General features: G+C 42.3%; 1 protein-coding gene across 1 annotated transcript in view; it reads right to left on the bottom strand.

The window, feature by feature from the left end:
- The window catches only part of LARGE1 (LARGE xylosyl- and glucuronyltransferase 1), a 320,530-nt gene that overhangs the window by 37,774 nt on the left and 258,304 nt on the right, over positions 1 to 24,452 (bottom strand). The window contains exons 8-10 of the mRNA XM_083574012.1: positions 21,420 to 21,532; positions 19,068 to 19,193; positions 7,174 to 7,329 (exon numbers count right to left, since the gene is read on the bottom strand). Of these exons, the coding sequence (XP_083430138.1) occupies positions 7,174 to 7,329; positions 19,068 to 19,193; positions 21,420 to 21,532 (395 nt within the window). The remainder of the gene's footprint in view (positions 1 to 7,173; positions 7,330 to 19,067; positions 19,194 to 21,419; positions 21,533 to 24,452) is intronic.

Genomic DNA, 24,452 nt, shown 5'->3' with positions numbered 1-24,452 from the left:
TCCAGGCACAGCAGTTAGCTGGTCTGAATTTATAATCGGAGTGGTTTCAGCAGCTTTTAATTTTCCTGCTGTTTCCTGCCCTCAGCTGCTGTGCTTTCAGTTCAGTCTCTGCTCTGAGTATCCCTACAGTACATTCTAAAGTTAAAGGATCTACCCTGCCTCATCCACATTTTCCAGGCTGCTCTTTGGAGACACTGAAAAGGAACCGTGAGGGGACCCCCATTTTGTGTGCCATTTCCAGGCCTAACTTCATGTTGTGCTTTGGTGGTTCTGCCTCTGGAACATATTTTGAAGTATGTGTTATGAGAAGTGATGCTAATCAGGAAGGGTGGTCGCCATGGTGACCGTGACATGAGTATTTGTGGATCCTGTTTTTGACCCCTGCCCACTAGCTACTATTCTACCACACAAGACTTTGGGGACAGAAAAAGTGACGCGAACAGCGACTTCAACCAATTATTATATGATTATATTACATCCTTATTTACAGGTTATCTTGTAGGACACAGCCCTCACAAGAAGGCTTACATAATCAATCAGTATTTCGCCATCAGCTATTCCTTACTCAGGACAGGAAAGTTCCTCAAATGCCTACATTTTGGCAAATGTCCCCCCCCCCAAAAAAAAGCTACCATCCAACATGTTTGCACTAGACTTGAACAGAACTGAATAAATCCTCAAAACTCCATGTATAAAAATCGGATCCCTCAGTGGCTGGGCAATCAAAGTGGCTGGGATTTTTTCCCCTGGCACAGCTCTTTCTGGAGGTAATAAAGCATTCTTTGTTACTGGTAGGGTAATTCCCTTAAAACTGGTAACATGCAAGTTCTTTCAGTCACAAAACTGCTCTACCCTGCACCACAGCTTTTATCACTGCCACTGCTCTCAGTAGTTTTGGTGCTTCATCATATGAATGCCCCTGACAGAAGTCGCTGCAAAAAGAAAAGAAGTGAATACGGAATGAATATGAGGCCTTTACTAGAGAAATTATATCTCGCCTTACAGCTTTTGCTGTGAAGTCACAACTGGGTATACTAAACATACTACAGAACAACCCTGCGCTTTACAAGTAGGTCCTCTGGTAATGGAATGCTGGACATAAACATTAAAGGCCTATAGAAAGCTCATAAATAAGATATTATAGTGTGCATTGCTTTTATGACTTTCATTGGAAACTTACTTTCAGCATTAAAATAAGAAGAGGCGGGGAAGGGGAGGATGAGACAGGCAACAATGCTTGATCTAAAGGCCACTAATCCTGCTGAGGTCCTTTCCACTTACTTCAAGGGCTGTAAATTCCCCCTTCCACGTTTCATGCCATGCATGAGATATGGAGCAAATTAGTGCAGAACCCTTGTTAAATCTGGTGGCTCATTTAGCAACTGTGAAAGCAAAGTCACCAGATGACACGGGTGGTGCATCACATATATTAGGCAGCATAAAAAACCCTTCAATAGTTTCCATTTTACAGGCCCTGCACTTAGCACAAAACACTTCTTTTTCTTACCATAATTTTCCTTTTTGTACCAAATGTGCTCCCCTGTTGCATTTGAACTAATGGTATCAGATCTCTCCCCTTCCCTCCATCTGTCCAAACCGAAGCACGCAAGTTCAGTTGCCACAACAGAGATTAAAAATATATATTTAATGTCAGGATACTCATATTCCTCCTCTACAGAAAGCAACTAAGCAGTAGAATAACCAAACTGTAAACATGAGGAAGGAAAGAAAAGTTTATGAAGCCCGATAACAGTCACATGCTACAATAAGCTACCATTGACAAACACTTCCAGCATCTTCGCTCTGAAGTCAAGTATGTCATGTTCTTGGGCTTCTTCTCTTGATAATCTCTGCCATCTGTGTGCTTGTTATAACTAAAATGAATTCTTCTAGTAAGCTTTTCAGGACATTCCATCACATTAACTCCCACATCTCAATCTCTCCTTGTGTGTTGCTATGATCAGGTACTGGCAACGTCACACAGGGGGATGCTGAATTGGGTTTTCCCAAAGAAAGCTTGGTTTTAAAAATGTTAAACAGGGGGAAGAACTGTTTTGACATATAGGAAACTATTGTTGTTGTTGATGACCAGCCCTTCACTATGAGGTCCCAGGGTAGGTTACAACATTAAAACACAGTATCAAAAACAGTGTAAAACAACTTACAGTCACAAAAACAATGTGGGTATTAAAAATTTCCAGGCCAAGTATCAAAAGCCAGGATAAAGAGGCGCCTCTTGAGCATTTGCCAGAAGGTGTGCAATGAAATGCCTATTTCTTGTAAGGAAGAATGTTTCAGAACAGGAAGGGGGAATTGGTGGCCCTCCAGATGATGTTGGAAAACAACTCTCATCAGTTCTGACTACCTGTGATGCTGGCTGAGGCTGATGGAAGCTGCATCCCAACAGTGCTAGGAGGGCCAGAGGGTCCCCATCCTATTTTAGATCTCAAATTTTACTGACAGGAAGAATGTACAAATTTAATACATAATAATAACGTTGAAGACAGCGTGAGACTTTGCTCTGCCCACCAGAAACATGAGTTGGTTTCAGAAGTTAGGCCCCTGGTTTCCCCTGTTGTTGTTTTTTTAAAAAATATTTACTTAAACTTCCAGCCTATCCTGTTTCAATTGCTTCTGATGTCAAACCATTACGTGAAAATGGTGTTCTATCCCTGGAGCAACTACAAAATAATTTTAGCATCTGTGAATGATCTCCTTCTCCACAACCCACAGTACAAAAACCTCAAACTAGGGAGGGAAATCACAAAAAGAAGAAACCACCAGCATGCAGCAGAATGCATAATATACAGGAGAAATGAGCTACTTTGCATACAGGCAAAAAACAAGGAGCATAAGGAAAAAACTATAAATCTAATTTATGCTCTCTGTAATGCCTCTTCTTAACACTAGTGTGCTGTAATGAGGCCAAAGCATAACTGAGGGCAGAATAAAACCTATTGAACTCCATTAGGTATTTAACAGATATTTGCATTCCAAACAAGCTCTCTTAATTACAAATTAAATTCTAAATGCAATACCTCTAATAACATGAAGTTGCTAAGTTGTAATAGCTTACATATTGAAATGACCCCTTGAGGGTAAATTCTGACACAGCCAGATTGCAAGTGACAGGCATAAGCCATTGATCTTGTAAACAATGAAAGCTACCATTCAACCAACCCTCAAATTATCTGTGGCAGAGCTGTTTTAAATCCTATACTAGTATTTTCTCTTGTGTGGGGCTAGCCTGCCCACTGGGCAAATGTAATTTCCACCCCTCCCAGCACCAGAACTACAAGGAATGCCAAGCAGATCATTTTGGTGAATTGGCACTAACATTTCCAGCGGGAACACAGGAAGCTGCCTTATTATCCTGGTTCCCACCCAGATCATGATGAGAGAGGCTCTTACTTGAGAGTAAGGAAGAGATCTTCATTGAGACAAATAAGATATACAAGCTCCGCAAAATTTAGTGATCACAATAGCAGCTACTCTCAGGTTAGCTTCCAGGAAATGAAAGGTTAGCCAGGCTAGAAGCAGCAGGTCAAGTCCAAGGAGGCAAAAATCAGGGAAAGGAGGCCAGAACTGCACAGGAAAAATGGAGTTGTCCCAATGGGGGTGCAAGCTTTTAAAGGTGGGCCAAGGGTGCCCACTTGCAAGGCTCTCATTCCCAGGTCTCAGCCCCCCCGTCATCCTCCTGGTTTTCCTCCTTGTCCATCTCAGTCTGCCATTCCCGAGCCTGGTGATGCCTCAAGACTCATGACAGGACTTTGGTCTATCAAGCTCAGTATTGTCTACACTGACTGGCAGGTGCAAACCAGGGTGTTAAACAGGAAATATTCCTCACCCATCCCTGGAGATGCCAGGGACTTTTTGCATGCAAAGCAAAACAAAACAGAATGACAGCCCTTCTCTTGTAAGGAGCAGCCTCCATATGTGATGCCATCTATCTCTGAGCATATTCTTTATTGTCTTACCTCCCCCAACTCAACTTGATCGTTTGCTTTTTGGAAAAGGGAAATATTACAATGAATGAATGAATGACATTTGTATTCCATTCCATTCCATTCCATAAAGTTACCTCTGTGCTAAGGTATGCTACATAAGAGTGCTGTTAGCCAGGCTTTTAAAACATGGGGACAACTGACTTCACCTAGAAGTAGAGCATTCTGTGTCACTGGTCCCATGCTGAGGAATACTCTTCTAGCAAAGATTCGGCCAGCATCCTTGCTGCTAATTTTCAGACTTCTCTTCAAGCCTATCCAGTTGTGTTAAGTTTCTCAAGGTGAGCTAGTCATTTTTATCTTGTACTTGCCTATTTTGTTGATATTTTATTTGAGAGGGCTATCTGTATATGTTTTAAAAGAAATGAAATAAAAATAAATACATTGCAAGGCTTCCCTACTTGGTACACTGGTAGTCTGTGTTAACAATTTACGGCAAGTGACACAGTGGAGACTATAGGCTCACAACTAGAATTGCCGTTTAAAGGAACAGCCCCCCCCCCCTTCTCTCCGTGGTTTTCAGATGTTAAGTTTTCAGACTTGTATTCTAAATGTTGTTCACGTAGTTGGAAAGATTTCTTTTTAAAATTGCGGGTTTTGTAAGGTATTTTGAAATATCTACTTAATTTCTTCTCTGTGTTGTTAGGAACACCTTTTAAGATATAAATAAAACTCCTCCTCACTTTATTGCAACTAAGAAAGGAGTACATTTATTGCTGGAATGCACTGAGCAGAAACTGAAAGGAACTAGTGAGCGAAAATAAACTTAGAATAAAAATAATGATGAACTACAGAGGCCTCATTGGAATGTATTGCGATAAAAATGAGATTTTGCTTCCAATTTTAACCAACCACAGCAATGGAGGATTATGTCCAAACCTAGCCAGATTATGGTTAGTCTTCATGGAGTGAGGAAATAAGCCAGCTTCAAACCATGGTATGTGAAGCTGGCTTACTTCCATAAGCCATAGCTAAAATCAACTGCAATTTATGGTTCAGAGGCATTAAGATAAACAGTAGTTAACTGAAACCGGGAAAAAAAGTTTATAATCTTGTTCTCATGGTCACATTGACATAGGAGAAGGGAGCATACGAGCTCCAGGCTTGTATATTTTACGTCTAAACTGGGCGAGTGTGTTTGAGGGTTTAGTTTCTTTGTTTTTTTAAATGAAGTGAGAAACTGTAGTTCTAGCTCGTAAGTTACAGTTGTGTATGTGGTGTGATGCTTGAACTGGGGGAGTATCTCTAGAGGTATATGTAATTACCCTTGATTTTCAGATATGAAATTATGCACAATAGTTAGCTTCGTGAGTTCTAAAGCTACACGACCATCTCTTTAAGAAGTCAAGAAAAGAAGGAAAATAACTCCAAAGGTGGGGGGGGGAGTCAACAGTGCTCCCTCCAATTGCAAGTACAGATGCCTGGCCAGACTGGCATCTGAATCTTACACTGGTGACAGCACAGCCTCTTCCACTGCACCCGAGGACAGAAAACTAGCTTGGGGGATGCAGGGCAAACAACAGAGCACACATAGTTCTGTCTGGCTACTGCCTCCCAATTGCCAGCATCTGCTGCTGCTGGAGGCATCCACCTCACTTTGCCCTGGTCCTGCACAGAGTACTAGATCTTCACTCTACGGTTGGTAAGAACATTTTCATTTTCGTTTTGCTGAGAGCTGTGAAACTCCACATGCTCAGAGTAGTGCTCGTAGTCCACAAAAGGTTATGCCATAAAATTATGTTAACTTGTAAGATCCTACAGGACTTAATTTGCGGCACCTAATTTCATTGGGTGTGTGTGTCCTATTTTAGGAACTGCACCAGGACCCCCAACCACCCTAATTAAGCTTTGAATTTTTTCATCATTTGTTTGAAGTGTGACCAGCTATATACATATAGGAAGCCTAAAAGTAATTGTTCAGTATGTATTCCTCTCCCATCAGCAAAGCCCTCTTCCTCACAGGGTGGTTGTGAGCATAACACAAACAACAGCTATAAACTATTGTGAATATTAAATTGCAGAATTTAGGTAAGGAGGAATTTTGGGGTGCCCAAACTCCTTTTCTTATAGGGGCACCTAAAATTATCTGCCTACCTTGTTTCTGCTAGTGAATTCTCTTGTAGGTGGCTTTGCAAAAGTCTGATTTAAATGCATCATGCAGTAAATCCTGCCTCTAACATTTTAAACAAATTGATACTGCATACACAAAAGAACACACCTTTATATATAAATATCCCCGCATTTAACTTAAAAAGGACCACTTTGCCTGAGGGATTTGAATTGCAAGTTTTGTTCTACTTGTCCTGAACACTGCTATTGTGCTTCATAGGTACATGGAACGAGGAAGAACTCAGCGTATAGCTATTACGGAAGGAAACTAGCTGTAATTTCAAACAATTTCCCACAATAATTGCACCTTCAAACGCTTTCCCATTATGCAGCTTGCAATATATATGCAGAAATACGAAGACACATAACTTTTCAAAAGTATAGGTCTAGCTACTTCCATCTCTTCATCATTTCAACAATGTCGACTATTGAGATTGGGGGACGTTTTGTGAATCCAGTCTCTTTTCCATTGCATTTCTACTTGGGAGTGGGCAGGGAAAGAATCATAACTTAATGACAGATCACATGCTCTGTGTGCAGAAGGTCCCTGGTTTAATTCCCAGCATCCCCCATTAGAAGAATTTCAGCTATTAGGACCGGAAAAGTCCTTGAATAGCTTGTGCCAGTCAGAGGGAAAGGAGGGTGGTAGAAAGTGAGAGACAGAGAAAAGAGGATGCCTCACCTACTTTTGGCTTGGCAGTCACCAACAAATTACCCATGAAGACACAAGGCCCATGGCAGAAAAGGGTTCCCCACACCTGCTTAAGGATACTGGAGATTCTACCCCTTTTCTTGATAAATTTGTAAAATAATCTGTGGGAGTCAAGTCTGAATGACTGTTATGAACCAGTCTGTCAGTATCTGGGAAAGCTATCTTCTGAAAGTTGAGAGAGAGAGAGAGAGAGAGAGAGAGAGAGAGAGAGAGAGAGAAAGGCAACGGACTCTACAACAAACCTGTACTCTTTCACCTGGGATACAAGCCTTCCTCCCTCCAAGTTGCACAGGTCCATGCAAAACAAAAGCCCGCCCCCCATCTTTAAACCACATGCTTCCAACTTACATTTTCGCTGTTGACATCAGCCTCACTGGGGCATCCAAAGAGTTCCCGCCTCAATAAATTCCCGTCATACTCTAGAAATGTCAGGTAGAGGTTGCGGAAAAATTCAACGTGCTTGTTCTTTACTCTCAGCTTTTTCGGTGAGTTCCAATGGATCACCTAGGAGAAAAAACAAAGCAGGCATTCCCATCATGAAAACGCAGCCAAATTTGCCTGCTGTCTTTAAAGAACATCTTTCTCATTATTGTTACAATCATTTTACTTCATCCTTTCTCAGTGTTGGAATCTGAATGAGGATTGGAGTAGGGGGGCACTATTTAGGGTCTTCCACAGTTACATTTTGTTCAAGGAAGCTGGAGAACATGAAGCAGTGGGAAAACATCCCTATCGAACAAGGACATACAATAGGACTCTATCTCAAACTCCTGCATCCTTACAAACAGTGAAGCATAACTTGAAGGCTTGCTGGGATGTGAATTTTCTGGAAAAGTTTGAATTTGAAAATTCAAGATTAGTTTGCACTGGAAATTTTTTCCCCTGAGTGATATAACTTAGCATGCTTATTTTACTTGTATTGAGTAAACAAAGCCAAAACTTTTGAAACTGTCAAGCTTGCCTAATGTTTAGTTGCAGTTGGCACCCATCCAGTGCTACTAATGAACTTATGAATTGGAAAAACTTTCTGCAGGAAAAAAATTAAGCACTGGGAAATTTTCTTCTCCACACCGCTGAAGTCTTGTGCTGCATTGTGCATGAATACCGTGTCCTGCCAGCTTCAACAGCTCACCTACTGTGTCTTCAATAGAGGCCAGGCAGCCCATTTAAAAGGTGTCATCCCACCATTCCCTACCCCCAGCCCAATCAACAAGCCACCATTCATTCTGCTTTGGCAACGTAATGGGGAGATGATAATAGGGTGAGAATTAAAGGCCCTGAAGAAAAACCTCCAGTGGGGATCAAGAAGTGACAGATTGGAACAAATTCATTTTATGGAGATTACATTTTAGGCATAAAATGGATTCTTTGTTTCAAGCATTAGCTTCTATGAATTCCAAAGAGGCCAAGATGTGTGTATGCATGGAGGAAGGGAGAGAGAGAGGATTTTGTTGGGAACTCTTCCAGACTGGGGCTCCTGAAGGCTTTGTACATCCATTAGAGAAATTACATGTAGGGGCGGCAGCACTCTGAGCAGCAAAAAAATTGCCAAGAGCTGAGTAAGCAGTGGCTGCAGTGCTGTATCACAGCTTTATTTAACTTCCTCGTGGCACTTCTTATTACTAATCTGAAAGCATCTTCCTTAGGCAATGAGACCAAACCTATTTGGAATTTCAGAGTGCCGACTATGCAGCAAGGCCAAAACTAACCGCTGAGGGATAAAAAGAGCTATATAAACAAAAACAAGAAGAAATGAAGTCATCTCAAATCACTTAGAATCATACGCTACTTCATGTTCTCCAGTTTCCTTGAAGAAAGGTTTAACTGTGGAAGACCCTAAATGGTGCCTCCCCACTCCAATCCTCATTCAGTATGTGATGCTGGCTAAAACTTTGTCTCCTTGTAAAAAGGGATGTTTTTTGCTGCTTATGTGGAGTGTCTAGTTTTAGCTCCAAAAGACCAAGCCTCTGAGTGGTGCAGTGGGGTGGTCATGTAACAAGGCACAGCGAAATTGTTTGCTGGTCTGCACTACATTCAAATCTTTCCATGTGAATCACCCCTGGAGAAATAGGCTCACCTTCTTTTTTAGCCCATTGCATAAAACCTAAAAAGCAGAGTGTGTTAAAGCATTACTGAAATGAAGTTGCCTTCCTTGGTGGAAGCAGAAAAATAAGTGAATGCAAGCAAATAGCTTTAGAAGGATGCAAGTAAGTGATTTTGCCCAAATGGCAAATGATGGGAATTATTGATCACCTAAAAGGTGGGGAGGAAGACTATTTTAAGAGCACAAAGGAGAAAACGAGGAAGGGAAAAGTAAGAACATTGCTATCATTTCAAGCTATAGTCCTCAAAACTAGAAGATAATTTCCTTTTCCAGTGTTCTCAGTAGAGCCTGACTGACTGCCACAAATTTTCAACCTGGGATTCGGAACTGAGCCAGTACGTAGCTATTACTAATTATGATCAAAACAGCCATTCCTAAAACCAGTCTTTTAAAGAGCAATTTCCTGTTATTGGAGCAAACTGGGTTTCAACCCTGCAAAATAAATTCGGGCAGTTAATTTGTTCAGGACTTTGAATGTTGCTGGAGCGGATCTGCCAAACTCTACAGGAAAACCAGCCATCCGACAAGAAGAGGAGAATGATAGAAAAATAAAGGTTTTTGTTCAGTTGGATCCATCCACTCCACTCTTCTTGCTTTGGTAGAGTAGATCTAGAACCCATTTTTCTGACCTTGCAGGCAGCTACAATCAGAGCTGTGCACACATGGCCTTCCAAAAACTCACTGCCATCTTTGCAGGCAGAGAAATTGTGGGGAACATTTCACTGAGGTTTTCCAAGGGAGTAGAACTCATACAATAGTTTCTAGGGGTTGGGCCTCACCATTAGCAGAGGCATTAATACTGTTGGTGTAGCATTATGCTAGGGCACTGTGTGTGTGTGGGGGGGGGGGAGAAATTGCAGGGGAGTGAGAAAAAGAAAAAGAGAGACAGAATTTTTCCTCAACTCAGCTCTAAACAGCTTGTTTTTATTTGGGGTCTGGAAATCCATTCAGTACTGCATACCTCTGAGGACCAAAACGGTCTCTGGAAGCATGAAGCCCAAATTGAGTTAGAGATACTGTAAGCCCTGAACGGTTGGCACCTTTTAGATTTGTGGGTGCACTATGGCCAGTCTAGATATTTGTATTTGTCAGCCTCAACTCTCCAGGCAGCTGTAAATTGAAAAGTTTTCGCATTTCCAAAAGCTAGTGGGTATCAAGAACTTGATATTCATGATTTAATTGGAGCTGAAATGTGTGTCAGGAATCTGTATGTGAACAGATGTCCAAGAGAGCCTGGACTGGGTTGAATGAAAGTTGAATGGAATTGAATAGTGTCCAGAATTTTTTTCTTTGAAGGATAGGCAGGTGTTAACATAGTTAAAGGACAGGAGAAAACAACCAAAATTTTAGTAGTGCAGGTGTTGTTGTTGTTGTTTTGTAATTAATACCCCTCTATTAATTTCTGCAAACACAGTAGGTGTGTTATCTAGCAATGAAATTACAGGATGAACAATGACAAAAATCAAGATACAATAACTGCTGCAAAATCATTTAGTGCTTGAGGTGCTCAGTTCAACCAATAAAAATAAGTGATCTAGCTGGAAAGATGGCTGAGAAAGTGCAGTTCATTCTTTTTTATGGAGAAAGACTGGCAGGCTAGACTACAGGGATGGGAAACTGTGGCCCTTTGGATATTGTTGGATTCCAGCTCCCAACATCCCTGACCATTGGTTATACTGCCTGAGATGGATGGGAGTTATAGTCCAACAACCAACACACCCTTAACCTTTAACACTGGACAAGTCTTGCTATATCTGCAAGTTGTGTGGATATTACAACAAAGCACAAAGTGGTCCTGAATCATTCCAAACAGATTCCAGTTTCCAGTCCATCAGAAAAAGATTTCCCAGAATTAGAAATCAGTGATGCATGGATTTGGGAAAAAGAAAGAAAGATTGCATGGAAATGGCTCATTACTGGTACCCCATTGTTCAGGATTACTGTATGTTTTGTTGTAACAACCACTTGAGTTATATTTTTTAGGCTAATTTTGTATAACCTACTATAACAGTTGCGGGGAGTGGGGCATTGTTCTGTTCTGTTCTTGTTTTGCTGTGTATTATGTGTTTCTTATCTTGTATTTTTATGTAGTGGACTGCCCTGAGATCTGTGGATGAAGGGCGATATAGAAATGTAAAAAATAAATAAAATAAATAAATATGTACTTGCGAGTCCAATATAGCACTATTCTGTATGTACTCTGCTCTTGTATTTGTGTTGGGCTTGTTGAAAAAAAGGATAGTTATCATGCAGATAACTATTGGAGAAACACATGAGGGACTAGCTGTGTGTGTTTCTTTGCATTCTGGCCTATAGTCCTGTGTATATCCTTGTAAACTTCTCTGAGCAACTGGAAATTTACACTTTTTGTAAATTCATTAAGCACCCCACTGCACGGGTTATTGGGCTGGACCCAAATGCAAATTAAGAGCTGTTCATGAGTAACTGCACAGAACTCAAATCCATTTATTTACAAATGAATATGGTGTAGAACTGCAGCCTATTTGAAACCAATATACATAATTAAATCCTAATTCGGCTGAAGTCAATACTACAGTTACACATTTCAAATTCAAGAACTCTCAGTACTGGAGGACACTGAATTTTAACTCAGCATTTCCATCTTAAACCCACAGAATCATAAGCCCTTTACTACTAAATGCTCAAATAGAGATTGGGAATACTCGCTTCCCAGATCATGGCAGGCTTATGCACATTTCTGAACTAATACTATTTTATTTTTATTTATTTACTGCATTTATATCCCACCTTTTTCACTCAAAGTGGCACACTTGGTTCTCTTCCTCCTCATTTAATCCTCACAACAACCCTGTGAGGTAGGTTAGGGTGGGAGGCAGTGACTGGCCCAAGGTCACCCGGTGAGCTTCCTGCCTGAGTGGGGATTTGAACCCTGGTCTCCCATGCTGTGCCGTGCTGGCTCTCTCATATATAATATGACATTAAATATCATACACCCCTATCTACAGATACATATAGAACCAAAACTGTAATGTGTTATTTTTCACTTATAAAACCCCAACTCAGCTAGCCTTACCCTCTGAGAAATTCAAAAAAACATGGCTAATTTCTATTTGTATTTTTCATGTTAACTGCCTTAAAGGGCAAATACTTCTTAAAGGTCACATGCTACTTAATTTGAGAAAATAAGATGGCCTTTTCAATGCTATTGTTTCCCCTTTGCTTAGGTTTTATCAGAGAATATGCAGTTATTCTTTTAGTTTGTCTACTTCTTTTTTGAATGTTAAGGCTGCAATCCTATACCCACTTGCTTGGGAGTTATTCAGTGAGGCTTATTTCCAAGTAGACATGTAAGGTGAATTACAGTTGCATTGTAAGTTGAATATGAATTTCCCACAGACTGACATATAGTACACTGTCTACCACTGATAAATTGTATAGTACAGCGGTGGTAATTATGTTTTGGTAACTATGAAACCGGTATAGTGTAGCAGTCAAGAGAATGAGTGAGGAGTCTTAGGTTCATATTTCAGCTCAGCCGTTAATTTGCTGGTGGCCTCCCCAAACAGCCTGGCCATGAAAATGCTGTCAATTGACAATATACCTTGTATGAAGAGAACACTCCTTCATTGAGGAAGTGAGCTTATCACGGTGCTTGGATCAAAGACATGAGGAGCCCAGTTTTGGACAGAAGGGCTCCATTAACATTTTTCAGCTGCCACGATTGTTTTGCTAAGCTAGAGAGTTTCCAGGACACCATTGCAATGAGTCAGCTCGGTCTTGAGTTGCAGTTGGACTTGCAAGAGGTTCAGCAGGTAAAAAATGTTTGAGGTGAATCTGAAATGACTGTTTTGGGTTAAGGCCTCTGAAAAATGCAAATATTAGCAGACAAGTTTCACCAGGTTGTTCCAGTTTGGAAGACATGGCCGAGGAAGACAGGGTGACTCACATCCAGCTAGTTCATTTTTCATATGGAGAGATTTGATTAGGATCACAATCCAAGCATCTGTTGGTTCAACATAGATTACATTCAAACTGATTGCAAATGCCAGGCAATGTATTTCTGGGGCAATTTCTTTTTGTTTTTATAAAAATAAGAAGTTAAATGAATTTCTGTTGATCTATTCATTCTTCTTACCCCCACAAAAGAAAACTATGTCTTCTCTCATGATTTTGAATGTCCAGAATATCTATGTTGTATCCTTGACAACCAGCAAATTCTCTTGCCTGACTCACTCAGTGAGGTCACAACTCATTGTTGGGGAAAATCACAATTCATTAACTTGTTGTATAGGATTTCACTGCCGTGTGGTCTTTGTCAAAATGCTGCAACTGAAAATTCATTGCACAGAGAAAAACACATTATTGCTTGAAATGTAAAGAATCTAATCTGAATGTAGTCTCTATCCAAAAGTGCTGTTGACTGAGAATTAAATAGGACCTGCTGTATCCTACTGTATACACTACAGCAGGGGTAGCCAAGTTGGTGCTCTCCCTATGTTGCTAGACTACAACTCCCATCATCCATGGTCATTGGTCATGCTGGTTAGCGTTGCTGGGATTTGGAGTTCAGCAATATCTGCAGGGCATCACATTGGCTAATCCTGCCCTCTATCAATGTACATAGTATGAGTTTCATGTACCGAATTGGACTGAATATAAGCCGCACTTTGTTTCCCAAATTCCGATCGTGAAGAGTTAAAGTGTGGCTTCACAACCTTACGCCGCTGGCAAAGTGGTGCGGCTCCCCCCTAGAAAGCAGCCCAGGAGCACGGGGCAATGGCACACGTCCTGTCCGCTGCTCCCAAGCCTCCCCCAAGCCGCCGAATTTTAAAGGTGCAGCTTATTTGTGGGTGTGGCTTATATTTGGGCCAATACGGTAGATAATTTTAATGTTTTCATTTTCTTTTGTAAACTACTTAGAGGTTTTATTACAGTCAAGCGGTATGCAAATGTTGTTAAATGACTAAACTAAAATAAAAATTATCTCAACACCTCCTGTCAGCTATTATGCTATCTCACCATTCCCTAAGATGTGAAATACAGTCATACCTTGGGTTGAATGCGCTTCGAGTTGAGTGCGTTCGAGTTGTGCTCCGCGGCAACCCGGAAGTAATGGAGCGCATTACTTCCAGGTTTCGCCACTTGCGCATGCGTAGACGCTCAAAATGATGTCGCGCGCATGCACAGAAGCGATGAAAAGTGACACGTGCGCGCACAGATGTGCCGTCACTAGTTACGTTTGCTTCTAGATGTGAGCAGGGCTCCGGAACAGATCCCGTTCGTATCTAGAGGTACCACTGTACTAGAAGCTATGTCTAGGCCAGCCTTCAGCAACTTCCTCCAAATAACTATAGCTCCCATCACCTGCATTGGGTGACAGCCCCATATTGAATACAGTGTCTAGTCCTGCTCTGGGAAACAGCAGGGGGAAAGTGTGTCTCTTCATTCAAAACAAGACAGCTGTTGTCAGAGTAAATGCAAAAGATGGCAGTACATGGTGTGTCAACAATGGCAGTAAAGACCAGGAAGCTCCCTTTGCCAGGAGTGCTGGGCAAGGTGAGCAGGGGGTGGGTAGTTTGTGCCTGTGTCCTTGGTAGCATTCTCCAGATGCTGGTCAGTGGACTGCTGGAGAAAGAAGTCTACTTGCTGCTTCATCATTAGGACAATGTATCAATCAGGTTTAAGCCATTTTAGATCTTGAGTTGGGAGCACAGAGGAAATTGTTTCTAAGGTATGTGCCAGGGAACTGCCATCGGAGCCAAGAGTGGAGGTAAGGCTCCCCAACGATGCAGGAGAAGGGACCAGCAGGGAGAGAGAGAACACTTCCTTTGGGGAAGGAAATCGGCGTGACACCAGGAAGAAAAGGGAGCAGGGAAGGACTTTGGAGACATGGCTCCAAGACTCTTCCACAGAGGCCAGCGGGGAGAGCCCAGGACCTCCGCTGGCCACGCCCACTCTGCGCAGAAGACTTCCACGCAGGGAGGCTAGGCGGAGACTTGGCGTCAAGCAGCTTTTATGTTGGAAGAAGTTCAGGAAACACCCACTGACGGATTCTGCCAGTGACTGACACAGCCACGGAGAAAGGGCTGTCCAGCCAAGGAAAGGTTTAGCCAGACAACGTTGCCTAGAGCAGCAGCCCCCTTACGCACGAGCAACCCCAATTCCCTTTACAGTATGGTGAAAAAGACTATAAATCTGAAGACAGATGACAAAAAAGAGGGGGTAATATTTTAATTTACTTGGTTGGTTGATCACTACAAATTAACAGACTGTCTTAATTATCTATATCTCCTTATCTCCTGTTTGCTGTGATCTAATAAATATTTTCCACATGCAACAACCCACTCACTCCCATTCAAGTGGAGCATTTTAAATCAGATGTTCAAGATAAGCTTGACTCATCTGAATTGAAAAGTTTCTCTACTCCTTATATATGGGGAGCCTCCAGTTTCATAACTCCTGCTGGGTACAGAACGGCTGTGATACTCCAAGTGCTCACACACAAGGCTATTTTCTTCTACCAGCACTGGGGGCAACAGGAGAGACCTGTGAAAACATGGAGTCCACTTCACTGCTTAGCAGCTACATAGGTCTATCGCCCAAGATTGTGAACAGAGCAGCAGAGAAGTACACCCATAGCAGAACAACAGCCATTGATGAGGACACCTGAAGTCTGAAACATAAAGTTGGGTCGGTGCAATGATGACAAATCCCCAAACCTCAGTGACTTCTGGGTCAAATGGAATTAAATGGATGCCTTTTCAGTTTGATAGGAATAATTTGGTTCCATCTGATTTGAGGAATGCAAAGGCCAGGTCCAGCTTAGTTTGGAATTTAAAATCTCCTTCTGTGTTTCCTTCTTCCCACACCATTCTTCTTAATCCTCTAACACCAATGTATACAATTCATCTTTTTCTCTTCCACCCACTGGAGGCTTCTGCTACATTTTTCTTCACTCCAGTCCTATTCAGTATAAAATACATAATGTGCCAAATATACTGTATTGTGCCATTTATTTTAAATGTCACTGGAACTTCCTAATTTCCAGGTTGTTGTTTTTTAAAAAAATCCACCCTGTGCTAAATATGTCAGCCACATTTTCTCCCTAAGGGCTACATGCATAGGCTGCTAATATGTGTTTGAACCAGGGGTCCTGACTTAAACAAACTCTGGTTTCATAAACCATCGTTTGTCAATGGCTTGTTAAAAAAAAAAAACATAGTCAAGTTTGCTTTAAAGTAAAACCCTGATATGAATTAAATGCTAAGCCAGGATTCTTTACAAATTAGACTAAATTCTGCCAAAGTCTTCCTCTTGGCTATGCAGGATGAGCAGAAGGGATGGGGAAAGCACATGTATCTGATGCTTCGTTCTGGCTTGTCTAGGTATGTCCACAAAGCACTAAACCATCAACATTATGTGGGAATCAGCCACTGCCTCGGCCCCAGATTTTGGAGGGTCCATAGGACTCACTCCCACAGTGAGTCCTGCTCCTTCTCTTCTTGATTATTGCTGCCATTTGCTTACTTTTAGGCAGTGAGCCAATGATCAAGCAGGCAGTGGCATCTACTGATCTTCCTTCATCCACTGCTCCACCACTGACTGAGCCAGAATAAGCAGCTGGTGAACAACCAGGCTGCAGTGGTGAAGAAGAGATACAGGTTGAGATGGCTTTTATTAATGGGTCCTCTGCTGGGCTGTTGGCCCTTGGCAGATGCCTGACCATGCCAATTCTGGTCCTGACACTGGCCCTGAAGCCAATTAGTGACAGGTAGAATTTGCTTCGCAAGTTGGAAGTAGGGCAATCAAAGAGTGAGATCTGTCTCGAATGCAACGATCAATCCAACTTAAAGTAGTCAACAGGAATCATTCCTTAAGCATTAAGAATTTTAGACTTTAGCTATCTATTTTGGAAATAGTCTATGACCTTTTAAAAAAAAATCAAGAACCCAGATTTTGTAGGCGCAAACTGCGGGACTGCTCATATGTTAGCCTACCATTCACTAAACTGTCACTATGATGCCGATACAGAGCTGTTTGCCTAGCTGCACCATTGGTTCATAGTACAAACAAGGAAGAAGTCATTCCAATTCCCCCCACACCAATAGAATACAGGAAGGGCAGGAATTATGTTAGCTGTTAGAGGCTTCACTTAGAAAGAGGTGGCATTTGTTTTAGAGACCATTTTGCTGTGAGACCTGGAAGACCTGCTCCCTGCCTTGTAGGCCCTTTTCTACCTGGCCTGGGAAGGCTGGGACTTGACTGACTCCAGCTACAAAAGCTGAGGCTGCTGAACCCTCTTGGGCTGGACTATTGTTTAGGGTTTGTTGTTGCTGTTATTGATATTATTATTTTTTGTATCTTTATTTTAGATCTTATTATGATTTGTGTGGAAATTGTTTCAGTTTGGTTGTGTACTTGTTTATTGTTTGTGACTACTTTTGTTATGTCTGCAATTATGTGATTTTTTTCATGTTGTAAGCTGCCTTGGGAACGCGGGTGGTGCTGTGGGTTAAACCACAGAGCCTAGGGCTTGCCGATCAGAAGGTCAGCAGTTCAAATCCCCGTGACGGTGTGAGCTCCTGTTGTTTGGTCCCTGCTCCTGATCACCTAGCAGTTCGAAACCACATCAAAGTGCAAGTAGATAAATAGGTACCACTACTGCGGGAAGGTAAACGGCGTTTCGGTGCACTGCTCTCGTTCGCCAGAAGCGGCTTAGTCATGCTGCCACATGACCCGGAAGCTGTACGCCGGATCCCTCGGCCAATAAAACGAGATGAGCGCCGCAACCCCAGAGTCGTCTGCGACTGGACCTAATGCTCAGGGGTCCCTTTACCTTTAAGCTGTCTTGAGCATGGTTTTAACTATGGAAAGGCAGCATACGGATAAAATCATGGAAGGATGAAGGATGTGTTTTATCCATGCAAGCGCCAGTGGGTTTGCTTGTGCACAGCAGCATTCCCACAATGGTTTGCATGCACCAAACATTTCTTTTCTGCTTTTGGGAAGCCCTACTGCAGATGGCACCCTATTGCTGCTTGGGAAAATTCCCTGCATAAAACAACTGTGCTTTTATGCTAAATACAGTACATTTTATTTAACCCTTTCTACCCATTTCCAGAAGGCAGAAGTGCAACAGGCTGGATCCATTCACCTGAAAAGGCTGAAGGTGATAACAGGTTCAAGATAGTTCTGTTTCATCTCTACATGTAGCCACTTTTAAGTGACTGAGGCTGTGACCCTATGCACGCTTACAGGGAAGTGAACCCCACTGACCGGCAAATTCTGAGTAAAGGTGCATAGAATTGTGCATTAATGTGTCCAAAGCCCAAGTGTTGGCATTTGCAGTATATTTGCAATTTCCTCAGCAAATAAAACTACAAAGTAGCTGGCAATCATTAAAATGAACATTTTCTCCCTCCACTCCCAGTGGCATTTATTGTAGGATACATCTCGCGTGCTTAATACCATGAATATGTGGAGGGCAGTCTGGGCACTGTGGCATCAGAATGCCTGCTCGTTCTGAATGCACAGGAAGGTGCTTTATGAGTGTATAGATGCATGTTTATAAAGCACCTCTATGCAAGGAGTGACCTATGGAGATATTTGCACATGTACATCAGAAGAAGAAGAGTTTGGATATCCCGCTTTATCACTACCCGAAGGAGTCTCAAAGCGACTAACATTCTCCTTTCCCTTCCTCCCTCACTCACAACAAACACTCTGTGAGGTGAGTGGGGCTGAGAGACTTCAAAGAAGTGTGACTAGTCCAAGGTCACCCAGCAGCTGCATGTGGAGGAGCAGAGACGCAATCCCGGTTCACCAGATTACAAGACTACCACTCTTAACCACTACACCACACTGGCTCTCGATACATGTGTCTCAGGACACATGTAGTGCTTCATCCTGCATATTTTGAATGTGTGGACATTAGCTGTGGTGCACAACCGCAAGGGGTGGGGAATGGGGTTTCCTGCTTTCTTTCAACATGTGGAGTGAGTTGTCCGAACCTGCTGTTATATGCATTGTTTATAACATTGCCCAGTTACTTAAAAGGACATCCCTTAAGTTGCATTGTGGGAAAACATCCATTTCGTTCTCTCTAACCCCATGCAGGATTAGTTAGTCATAATTAAGCAGTTTTGTTCAACGTTACCTTTAGATCAGACACATCCCGGTAGCACTGTTCAGAGCGGGTGTGGTCTGACAGCTGCACATTCCAGAAACAAGGAAGCTGGTACACAAGAAAGGGGTTCTGTTTGATGACTGCATTGAAGATGTCCTGCCAGACAAGAGAAGAAAAAATTGCCACTTTGTAAAAAAACACACACAAAGTTTTCAGCCTTTGGAAAACAAGTAAAAGTGCTGACATCTTTGTTGTTGTTGTAAAGACTAATGGATACTATGAGGCTTCCCCAAAAGCCCACATAATCATACTTCAGACCTAACATTTCATGCATTATAAGATGCCAGGTGGCAGTTCAGTCCCAATAGCATTCAACAAAAGGGAAGGATGGAATGCAGACAACCTTGCCTTTGAAGTCCTAGGTTGAATAGTGTCTCTTTTGGTCAAAGAATTTCAATCTAAACTCAATTTAAAGCTGTAGACCCGAAACAATATGCACTCCGGAGTAGTCCCAGTGGTTTTCAGCATACTGTTCTTAAGAAAATTGGCTTCAGGATGGCAGCCAAACTTGGCAGGAGTTTTAAAATGGACTTTGATAGGTTTTGAATCAGAACATTAATCGCTCCACATCTCTGCATCCCTTCTGCAAAATGGGGGGTAATGAGTCTTCTCTAACTCCCAGCTGTGCTGCGAGGATAATATCCTTAATGTCTGTGAGGTGCTCAGATTGTATGGCAAGGGATGGAAGAGAGGGAGGTGGTTGCAATTGCTGGAGTCAGATGAAATCATAATGACTGTTTGCTGAACTGAGAATGACAAAACCAGTAGAGAAGGAAATAGTATTTCCAGGCTTCATAGAAGCCTGTAGCCCTTTGTTTCAAAGGAAGAAAATGACATGCATCTCTTTAAAAAGAAAAATGTGCGTGCGCAGTAGTGGCGAATATGTTAGTTTTCTGAAATTACAGGATAAACAACCACCAACAGCATTCCTCAAATGCTCAAGAGCTAGTTCTCCATTTTTTAAACTATCTTTTCTGTTTTAGTTGAACTGGGTAAAAAAGACAACACTGGGGCTGCCAGTGCAAACCATCATTCCTCTCCATCCCCAGGATGCTCATTGGAATGAAGCAATGTCATGATGTAGTTCTGGGCCATTCTGTGGAGGTGGTGGAGAACAGCAACAGCAACAGTAATAATAATAATAATAATAATAATAATAATAATAATAATAATATAATTTATTATTTATACCCCACCCATCTGGCTGGGTTTCCCCAGCCACTGGGAGGCTTCCAACAAAATATTAAAATACAATCGTCTGTCAAACATTAAAAGCTTCCCTAAACAGGGTTGCCTTCAGATGTCTCCTCTGAGCTCTGAAAAACTACATTTATACCCCACAAACGGAAATTAAGGATCAGTGCCAGTGCCCCTAGATTTCATTCCTCCCATCTCCCATTGTGAACCAAAAATTAGCAACCAAAGACTTTCAGCTCAGCTCAGCACTATCTTAGCAGGTAGCAAAATCATGAGATTTATGGAAAGCTGCCCTACATGACTAGTAGGCTGCATTTGGCTTGATGGGTTAGAGCTGCATGGATCTAAGTGCACAAGAGACATCTGGCTACCACAAGCTGTAAATGGCCCAGAAGTTGCTAACTTCTGGTAGGGCCTCCTCTCGTATGTAACTCCCCAGCCCCTTTGATCTGTGCTGCATGATTGTCCTACAGGGTTGAGGATGGTAAGGGCAATGGGTTTGGCTTTTTCCATAATGACATTCATTCTGCATGGAAAGCTCTCCATAGCAAGGTTCAATTTGCTGCTGACTGGTTTTGGCTTCTTCAGAATGTTTTCTGTGCAGGCTGATTGGCCTTGTCTTGTTTTTAATGCATGGCTTCCAATTACAGGTTTTTAAAATCCAGTGTTTTTCACTGTAGAGGTGCCATGGATCTGCAAACTTCTATTTCATTTGTAAGCCGTTTCAAGAATCAAGTGAATGGCTGAAAATACGACACATAAATATGTAAATAAACTACGAGCCTCCACAAGTACAATATTCATTTTGAAAGTTCTCACTCTGAACACCTGCAGCCTGGGTGTGATTCTTGAAAGCTCATTTCTAGTATTTATTTATTTTTATAAATATATTGATCCAATGAAGGGTACTCATTCATTTATTTGATGTTTACAAGCAACCCCACCATCCTGGAACGCTGGTGTACCTTTTCTATGCTTCTATGCACCTAATTCCCAACATGTTTCCAGGGGAATCTTTGCAGCAATCATCACTGGCTAGGAAAGTTGTGTCAATTTTCTCTCTCCCCACCCCTTACTTACTCTCAGGAGCAACCTCTGTGCCATTACCTTGAACTGCACACTCACCTGGTCAGCCAATGAGGTGGAGAGCATGCTCATTAGTTCTCTTTCAGCGGTGAGCCTCCACATCTGCTCCCACTTCATCTTGCGCAATTTATCCAGAAGTAGCAGAATGACCCCTGGAATCAACAACAACAACAAATGCAAAGAAAAGAAAATGAAAACAAGGAGAGCAAAGGCTTTCATGTTTCAGTGCTGCACTGGGATAATAATAATAATAATAATAATAATAATAATAATAATAATAATAATTTGTACCCCGCCCATCTGGCTGGGTTTCCCCAGCCACTCTGGGAAGCTTCCAACAAAGAAAAGACCAAAAATACACTAAGATGTCAGTCCCTGAACAGGGCTGCCTTCAGATGTCTTCTGAATGTCAGGTAGTTGTTTATCTCTTTGACATCTGATGGGAGGGTGTTCCACAGGGCGGGTGCCACTACCGAGAAGGCCCTCTGCCTGGTTCCCTGTAGCTTTGCTTCTTGCAGTGAGGGAACCGCCAGAAGGCCCTTGGCATTGGACCTCAGCGTCCGGGCAGAATGATGGGGGTGGAGACGCTCCTTCAGGTATACTGGGCCGAGGCCATTCATTTAGGGCTTTAAAGGTCAACACCAACACTTTGAATTGTGTTAAAAGCAAGGACTTTCTTTAAAAATGGGAACCAGCCCATCATTTTGCAGAAAACAATTAACAGAGGAAGAGAAAGAAACTATCCTGATCAGAACACAACCAGTTTTATTACTGTTGTTTTGTTTTAAAAAAATAAAGAATTAGCTTAATAATTGTGAAACTTTGGACCAAACTTGGTAAGTTAAAGGCATTGTTTGCCAATGTATGCATTTCCTTTTAAAAGAAGCAGGTGAGGGGTAGGAGCTACTAACTGCTATGGATTGCTGGATACAGAAAAGTGGAGGGAAGCACCAGTGGGGAAACTCCCAGGGGAAGAAGGCTCAGAGTCAGGGGATTGGTGGTGGGATGATGATCAGGGCTTAGAGAGAGAAGAAGGAGCAGACTGAGAGGAGGAGATGCTGACAGAAGAGGTAACAGGCTGTGGCAGAGAGCAGTTCAGACTCTGAGGCAGAAGTGGGGACTGGTTAGGAGGCAGAGAGACAGGATGCTGAAGAACCCTTCCGGCTGAGACCAGCTCTGCTCCCCTCCCCACTGGTGTCCTAGAACACGCAGAGAAATGAAATGGGCAGAGCATAGGGGGGTTGTGTGCAGGCACAGCTTGAGACTGTGTGGGAAGGACCCTGAAGAGGAGGACTCCTAGTGGGCACTGGGAAGGTTGGGACCGTCAGTCCTCACAGCTGCTTCATTGGGGTAAGACCTCCTAGAAAGAGTTGCTGAGACCACTAGGCTGGAGCTGTGGTTTGTTTCCTTGAATAAAGAGTTAATTTCACTGGCACCATGGGTGGTTGCTGTTGTTGTGTTGTTGTTTTTTTGCAGCTGACATATACATGACTCCAGCTCCTGACATTAACTATTTCCCCCTGCACAGGACCAATCCCAAAACATTTTCCTGCTTGAGACAGAGCACTTAATGACATTCCTGCCCCCTGCCACTCAAGTCAAGGTGCCAAGGCCAAGTGAGGGGTTGTTTTGGCACCTGAAGCAGAAAATCCCACAAATGCCTTCCCCCCTGACTGCAATAATGATCAATTAAACAAGTTACAATTTGTTGTTATTTCATGACAATTGGCAGCAGTTTGGCCTAATGGTAGGGCTGACCCCCCCCCCACACCACGGTCCCAGTGAAAACCCCCAAATTCAAAGCTGCAACTTGCCTCCAAAATGAAGCTGTCACTAAGCAACCCACTTTTTCTTCCTCTCCACTTATCACCCCCATTGCAAGGGCTTTCGAGAATGAAGCACCTTCCCGTTGCATTATTATTATTTATTATTATTATTTATTGAATTTATATGCCGCCCTGTACCCAGAGGCCTCAGGGTGGTTCACAGAAAAGATCAACATAAAAACCACAATATTGAAGTGCACATGAGGACAAACGGAGAAGACTAAAGTAGTTAAAATCTATTATGGTGGACTGTTGCAGTGATGACAGGGTTAACATAGAAATCAGCATGCAAAACAGGCTGCAGTCTATTCATTATACTCCAGTGGGTCTCCTCCCTCCCAGCTGTTCTGTACATAGCTGAAAACCAAACTTCAAAAAGCAGTGGATGAAGGTGATGTAGTACAAACCCTGTATCTGCTTTCAGTGAAACCTTTAAGATAGAGTCTCAGGGGACTGCCTCAATAAGAAATACCAGTGGACATAGATAAGAACCTCATTTTGGGGAACGGTAACTGCTAGTAAGTTGCTAAACAAAAAATGGTCCTGATAATGGCAGCCTCTAATGCAAGCAGGAACCGTCTAGAGGGATCAGCGATAGGCCCTCTCTCGCTTAACATCCTCATTACTGCAACAAAGGAGCGATAAGAAACAGAATATAGTTAAACTTGGAGATGCTGTAAAATTAACACATCAGGATAATAACCAAGGAGCAAGACAGGGGCTATAAACTGCAATCACCTGCAATAGGTGAAATACCAAGGGTAGGGGGGAAGAACAAAAGCAGAAACCAAAGGGGAATGCTAAATAAACAACTTCGGCCGAAAAGGGCAGAAGACATCCAGAAAGGGTAAGTGTGACTTAAGACAATCAAAAAGGCTTCCTAGGTAGGTTGTAAAATTATATTCACAGGAACTTATTGCCACCTCCATTTCATGTCCTGTCTCAAACTACATTGATTAAGAAATATGTATTCTGAACCAGCCAATCCACTGGTTGGGTGAACCACAGGTGGTTTTTGCAGAGCAATCCTAGACATGTATACTCAGAAGTATGCCCTATTCCGTTCAGTGTGACTTACTCCTCCGTAAGTGTGCACAGGATTGCAGCCTTATTGACTCATCCTATTGCTAAAAGTTAAGGTGTTGTTGTTCGCTTGTTTTTTTAGTATAAAGATTGACATCCAGTACAGCAGATTTTTTTTTGTCCAGGAGAGAAAAATGTTCCCAAAATTGGGGGAGAAAGGTTA

The sequence above is a fragment of the Podarcis filfolensis genome (genome assembly GCF_964270895.1).
Source record: "Podarcis filfolensis genome assembly, chromosome: 10".
Taxonomy (NCBI): Eukaryota; Metazoa; Chordata; class Lepidosauria; order Squamata; family Lacertidae; genus Podarcis; species Podarcis filfolensis.
Note: the sequence above shows the minus strand (reverse complement) of the source record. Positions and strands in the feature narration are given on the sequence as shown.